A 7,391-nucleotide genomic window follows, 5' to 3' on the forward strand; every position below is an offset into this window, starting at 1 on the left:
AATAAAACTATATAGGCTAGGCCAAAAGATGAACAATATCATGCTAGATGAATTAGGATGTTACAATATCACCTACCACCTACACCACTACAACCATCATCGCCCTAATGGAAAAGCAAAAGAGATTTTATTTCTGGTTTGATGACTGACTCGAGGAATTTCTCTCCCATTTTTCTACTCAAAAGTATGGGTTTAAGTGGCAAAAACCCAGTGTCATAAAAGCTAAGGAAAAGTTTTCAAGATTTTATTGTGATTTACGGGTACGACATGGTATTACTGTTGGGTAAGTGTTTCAAAAGTCAAAAGTTGGAAGATTTCTAGTGCAAATAATAAAATGTAGTTATTGTATGAAAGACTTTTAATTAAAGTTGAGAATAGAATCTATGCAAAATTTGGTCTCCAATTTACAACTGATTTTGGAGTTTTGCACATGAAGGAATCCTTGTTGAGTCAAAAGAGTCTTGTTTGAGTTTAAATTAAACTCTTTAACTTGATTATTGATCCTATAAATAGTGGATATATTTCATTATTATTTTTTTTGTGTGGGCAGAGAATTGATCTGAGAGAAAAATATTGTGAACCTAACATCTTGAGATTTTTCGTATATTGGGTAGAAAAGTAGGTGCGGTAAAACTCGAGTTTATTTTTTTTCTTTATAATACTTGGGGATTGAGTTGGAGAGTGAAATTATATATGATTGTAAAAATTTTTCATATTGTGAAAAGTTTTGACGGTCCATTTAATTTGTGAGTTATGTTCTTTATTTTTTCTTGTTTGCTGATATTCTTTGGAACAATAAAAGATCATGCAGGTAAATAGAAATAAAGAGAATTGGCGTAAAATTCCCAACATTTACAGCAAAGTGATAGATTTCTCCTATTGTTTTCCAACCCAAACTTGCGGGAGAATTCTCATTTGTTAGTAGCAGTTGGGGTGATGGGGTAGGGAGGATGGTTTTGGATAGGGTGGGGATAGATAAGTGTTTTATTTTTTATTTTTTTTTTAATTATTTTTGTTTCTTGTTTTTAATTATTTTAGTTCATTAAATGTTAAGTCATCATTTGACATTTTAAATATGTCAAAATGAAGGTACATTGATAAAATTTTGCTCAACTAATGGTTCTTTAAATAGAATCCTTCTATAGGTTCTTCATGCGTACGTATATTAAAAGATTTTGGATATAGGTGCTAATATTAGAATGTTAGGAGTTATCGACACGTTTTTCAAAGATTTGGATTTTCTAGTGCAAAGTATCCCGAACTTTTGTTTAGCTTTGAAGAAAAACCTGCAAGATCTCTTTGGCTATGTTGTATTTCATAAAGATAAATTTCACGCGTGTCGCTTTCTGGCAATATCGTCCACGACGTTTCATTTTATATCACATCTTCCCTATTGATGTTATTCATCCATTTTTATCATTAATTTTATTTAAAAGTACAATTCTACACGTAAATTTTTAATAAACAAAATTAGAAATTTACAGCAAAATCTTAAACCTTTTTCAGAAATGTGTAGCCAGTTTTCAAACCTTCTACTCTTAGCACCTACATCTCAAGTCTTTTAATAAATGTACATTTTGAGGACCTCTGGACAATTTCCATCCAAATGATTATTAGTTGACAATTTTTTCTTAACTGACAATCATTTAACTTAAAAAATAAAGAGCAAAAATGTTCTTCTATAAAATCCCACTTAAAATAATAATAATAATAATAATAATAATAATAATAATAATAATAATAATATAACAAAAATCAGCAAAAAGAATAATAAATGTTTGAGCCTCATTTTAATGGAAAGAATGTATTTTTAAATAATGGTTCGTGTGGTTAAAAATTAAAGAAAAAAATTAAATTTGCGTATAATATTATTTTGTTAAAGAATATGTGGTTGAAATTGAGTTTTGAAAAAAATGAATTTTGAGATATTGTTTGAGCCCCATTCTTCTTCCACTCACTCCGCATCAATCTAAATTCGCACCACAATAGCATCATAACACCCTCATCCCCATCCACCATCGAATAATGAAATATATACCATCTGGTCTATCTCAACAAGCTCTGCTACCATCAAAATCTACAGATAAGAAACCCAAATCGACACTTCCACAACTACCAAATCATAGAGCCGATCCTGTATTTGATTGGCCCTGTGGCGAACAATGAAAATTAGACCCCCCAACGACAAAATTCAAAGGTGTATTATGCGACTCATTGCTAACTTAAAAACCTAACATTAAAACAACAACGAAATATATCATAGAAACGATTTATATTATAAACCATCAAACCAAAAATTTCAAACAATTAGTTAAATATTATTCGTCTTGCTGTTTTAGAGACAAGAACATCAATGAAATCTAAATAACTTAGCTGCTCAACTATTTCTTCTTCTGTTGATAACATAGCCAGCACGTTTAATCTTTCTTGTGACATAGTTGATCGGAGATAGGTCTTGATCAACTTCAATTTCGAGAAACTTCTTTCCGCGGACGCAACTGTAACTAGTACGGTTAACAAAATTTTCTAAGCAATATGAGCATTTGAGAAACAAACATCTAATGTCTTCAAATAGTGTAGCACTTCAATTGCTCTTGTTCTTCATTTGGTAAATAAATCTTCAAGACTTGTAACTCCGAACAAAAATCATCTCCACTGATGTTCGAAAGCCCATCATGTTCAAGATATTTTTCAAGATTCATACATGAGTTCAGCAAACTTGATAAAGTTGCACTCCTTAACCTCTTCAAATTAAACAAAAATCCAAATATATCATCATATAGTTTGAATTGTTCAAATTGAGTTCTCAAAGAAGATAGAGCTTGATCAATTATAAAAACAAAGTACTCAACTCTAAATGATTATTTTGCTGCTTGCTTTACCTCATTACTATAGTTTTCATCAAATTGTTTTTTTCCTCAAATTATGCGTTTTTCTGTAAATACAGCTTCAATTCTCATTTCGTTTGCCTTTTTTGTCGCTTCATCCATGGCAATGACAAATTCAATTTCTCTATAATCTTCAAGAAATGAAACAAGTCCTTGCAATAGGTCGATAGCATGATCAATATCCATGGATTCGATTTGATGAAATTTACTCACAATATTTACTGCATGCAACAACCTGTACTAGATTACCATGCCAAGCAAGAACTCAAAATTTTGAAATTTATGTGTTGCCAATAACTCGGCTTCTCTCTTTACTTTAGGATCTACGTTGATTTCTGCCAAATCAAGTAATGCTTCTCTTATCTGTGCAGTTTGCTCCATTATAGGCTTTACACTCTCAACATAACTTTTCCAATGTGTTTGTGACAACGGCTTCATTGTCAACTCTTTTACATTATCTTTAAAAATTTGTCATCGCTTGGTAGAAGATGAAAACAAAGTGTAGATGCGTTGTATCACTCCAAAGAATGATACAGCTTTGGAACAACAATTCACCATATCACATAACGCTAGATTTAGACTATGAGCACCACATGGAGTATAGAAAGCTCGGGGATTCATTTCATGTACTCTTCTTTGCACACCTTTGTGCTTCCCGCTCATGTTAGATCCGTTATCATATCATTGCCCTCTAATGTCATCAATATCCAGATCGAGTTTGATCAAAGCCTTTTGAAGCTCGGTTGTAAGTCCAAGTCCTGTTGTGTCATCTACCTTCAAAAATTCAAGCGAATGTTCTTCAACTGTAGGTAAGTTTGCCGAATCATCTACAAATCGTACTATTAACGATATCTGCTCCTCATGACTTGCATCTGGGGTACAATCAAGTATAACTGCGAAATATTTTGCATGTTTAACTTTCTTGACAATTGCACTTCTCACCTCATTAGCCAACAATTGTATCAACTCATTTTGGATTTTTTTACCAAGATACGTGTATTGAATCTCTTTTGCATTAGCTCGCCGAAGGTGCTCTTTCATTATTGGATCAAATTCACTAACCATTTCTACCATTTGTAAAAATAGACCATTGTTCTCAACATTTAGCCTCTCATCATCTCCTCGAAACGGCAAGGTGTTTTTGACGAGTCTTTTTACAATAGCGATTATCCTTGTTAATACATGCCTCCAATGTTCTCTTTCTACATCGATCAACAATTCAACGCTTTTATCAATTGTAGTTTTTGTTCGAAGCCTATTTTCCAATTCAATCCAGCTAGTTATGCAACATAAATGCTCTTCATTTCCTTCATGGCTTTTAATAGATCGATGCAAATTATGCCAATCTTTGAATCCATCGTTACCAAGTTAGCCAACTCTAGTAACATTTTTGGGTGTTTTAAACAAATTGCAACAAAAGCAAAAGATCATGTCCTTAGATATTGAATATACTAGCCATCTTCTATCCCATTTCATAGCAATCGCTTATATTGTGAAGAATCAAAATGCCTATTTGTACAATCTTTCGGAAACGAGATGTCATCAACTCTTTTTGGACCCCTTTCAACTAAGTAATCCTTTGTTCTCTGATTAATGATTTTCCAATTCCCGGGATCATCCAAATTTAGAGAAAAGCAACCCTCTTCTTCCTTGTCATCTACTTTATTAACACATGCAGGTTTCATCACCTCTTCTTTCTTAGCATCTACTACATTAACGTAGGCAAGTTGACTCACTTCTTCATCTTTATCATCTACTTCATTAACACATGCAGGTTGAATCTCTACTTCATCCTCATTCAATGTATTCACATTATTGCTTTTAAAGTACTTGTCAATATCCCCTGCTGACTTTGAATTAATGAAATTTCATTTCATTTCCTTTTTCTCTTTTGAGCATCAGACTCATATTTAGGAGGCATGGTGTATAAGTCTATATCTAATACCCAATGATTAACCTAAAAAACAATTACAAAATATCTCAAATCATCACACAGTTAGAATTTTCAATGTAGTTATTATGTGCGCCTGTGCAATTGTTAATCCTCTAATAATCAATCATATAAGCCGACCAGGCCACAATTATATAAGCCGACAAGGCTTCAAACATTTTCAATTTCTTCAATAACTAGTTAAGGCAACCCATAGCTTACCTAACAAGTAGAATTTCAACGAAAACTGCGGAGTTACATCTTCAAGAATTCCACTATCACAAGACTCACAACTCCCGACCCTAAAACAAAAATTTCACATCAAACGCTATTACAAATATTAACATGATCATCAAATTACACACTAATACAAATATGAACATGATAGGAATATTGATCTCCATATTCAAATAAATATTATCAATCATCTCATAATTAAAGTTTTTAAAACAATTTCTACGTGCGCTTATGCAATTGATCCTACAATAACCAATCATATAAGCCAACTAGGCCACAATTATATAAGTTAACAAGGCTTCAAAAATTTTTAAGCAATAGATAAGATCAAAAAGAGGAAACCAAACCATAGATAAGATTACAGGAACCCAAAATTAAAAAGAAAGACAATTAAAAACGGATTATAATTTCAATTTGCAAATTTCACAACTCACAATTTCACAAATACAAATTGCACAAGTCAGTCTGTACTACAGGTCCTCTGGCGTCAAGTCTGGACCCCTCTTATGATGGTTATTCTACCTCTCCTATGTCCATTTTTTCCTATTCAAACCTGCAGTGGACGATGGATAACCTTTTAGCACAGTATGAGATCTTTTTGCACCCTTTTCTCTTATAATTTTCATCCATCGGTTTCTATTTATGTAGATTTTTAACGCTGAATATGTTGCACAGAGTTGAGCCCTATGTGACTTACTGGGTATGCCTCTGATCAATCTGCCTCCTCTTGAACTTTTTTTTTTTTTTTTTTTTTTTTTTTTTGTGTGTGTGCTGTGGCATCATATTTACCAAATTCAGATAATGAAGATAATCAACAAGCTTAAGAAGTTTAAACTAAGGAACATATTATAAGTAAAACGTAAAATCAGGATTACATTATATTATCACATTCAATGCCCAACCAATTTCAGGAAATGTAAACAATAAGCCAATCAACACAGAAAAAATTTTCACCAGAAAGAATATGTACGCAATTGAATTTTCCAATACAACATAAATTAGGGATTACAAATCATTGAGCTTAAAAAACAAAAATCATACAACCCATTGCGCCATATATCTGTAAATAAACTTTGCAATTTTTAATATCCCCCCCCCCCCCTCCCCCAAAAAAAAAAAGGTTTTTAAAATGATTAGTGTATTATGCATATTTTTTGCAATTTTTAATATCCCCCCCCCCCCCTTCCCAAAAAAAAAAAGGGCTTTTCGAATGTCAAGTGGATTTCAAGGATTTGGGGGGTTTTAATTCAATTGGGAAAAGATATAGAAAGTCAAATCCATAAACCGGAGGAAAATAACATTACACCACATAAGAAGGATGAAGTGGAGATTGAACTTTTCGTTTTCACTGAAGAATCTATTAAACTCAAGTTACATATCACTTTAAAATCTCCAAATATAAATCTGCCTACAACACTACAGAAAGGTCGACATACATAGGAAGAAAGCAAAAATTTCTGACAAATAACAAGAGAAAACGAAAATAGACATCACTATAAAAATCAAAATACAAACCAAGGTAAAAGTTTTACGATAAAACCCTACATGAAAGCTCAATAATCGCCTGGTCGCTGGTCCAGTTGGAGTTGGAGTCTTAGAAGTTGGAGGCCGGAGTCGTAGGCGAAGCAGTGGCAACTTGCAGGAGGGAAAGGGAATGAAAAACATATTTTCCTTTCACTTCATTTAAAAGAAATAAAATAAATAAAAATAAAAAAGGGGCCTAAATGAGGCCCCATCCGGTTTTGGGCCTGAGGCGCAGGCCTCATTGGCCTCGCCAAAGGACCAACCCTGCCAAATCAGAAAATAGCAAAACCAACCTATCACCCCTACGCAACCTAACCATAACCCACACTACACTTCATTGTCATAAATTAAGAAAATGATTTTCTCGGCAACTTTTCCCAACCCTGCTGGTTTCATGACTCGTGATCCAAACCCAATATTGTTGAAAGACCTGTTATAACATATAAAAAATTTGAAATTTTGAATCTTCAACAATAAAAACCAGTAGAAAAACTGAAAACCTTTAAAATCACGAGGAAATAAGTGATAATGACCGGTTGACCCATCTTTTTTTCCACTTTGGCCTTTGACTGAGTTTTAAAAAAAAAATTGAATTTTAAGTCAATTGTCCAAAAGTATCCCCCTCCATCTATCTCTTCCCATTCTTCGCTACTCCCAGTTAGTTCTCCCAGTCGGCGCACTATTCACAATCAGCCAACAGCAAGCTTCCCCAACCGCCGGCTACATTCTTCTTCTTGAAAAGGTTAGTTTTGTCAAGTTTTAATTAGTTTCTATGAGCTTTAATTATTTTGTTGAGTTTTAATTAGTTTTTC

At 33.1% G+C, this 7,391-nt stretch overlaps 1 protein-coding gene across 1 annotated transcript; it reads right to left on the reverse strand.

Annotated features, from left to right (window-relative positions):
• Positions 1-3,569: 3,569 nt before the first annotated feature.
• LOC111365741 (zinc finger MYM-type protein 1-like) lies at positions 3,570-4,246 on the reverse strand. Its single transcript, XM_022986277.1, has 2 exons — positions 4,186-4,246; positions 3,570-4,090 (listed from the first exon to the last, which is right to left on the reverse strand). The coding sequence occupies exons 1-2, from the start codon at positions 4,244-4,246 to the stop codon at positions 3,570-3,572; spliced, it is 582 nt and encodes a 193-aa protein (XP_022842045.1).
• Between the last annotated feature and the right edge of the window lie 3,145 nt (positions 4,247-7,391).

This window comes from Olea europaea, chromosome 17, assembly GCF_002742605.1.
Source record: "Olea europaea var. sylvestris chromosome 17, O_europaea_v1, whole genome shotgun sequence".
NCBI lineage: Eukaryota > Viridiplantae > Streptophyta > Magnoliopsida > Lamiales > Oleaceae > Olea > Olea europaea.

What these genes read in the sequence shown, in the direction of transcription:
- LOC111365741 (XM_022986277.1), bottom strand. Translation starts at nt 4,246, where the DNA reads ATGGATTCAAAGATTGGCATAATTTGCATCGATCTATTAAAAGCCATG. An exon ending in AGCCATGAAGGAAATGAAGA is followed by an intron (nt 4,091 to 4,185) that starts GCATTTATGTTG and finishes TGATCGATGTAG; the next exon opens with AAAGAGAACATTGGAGGCAT.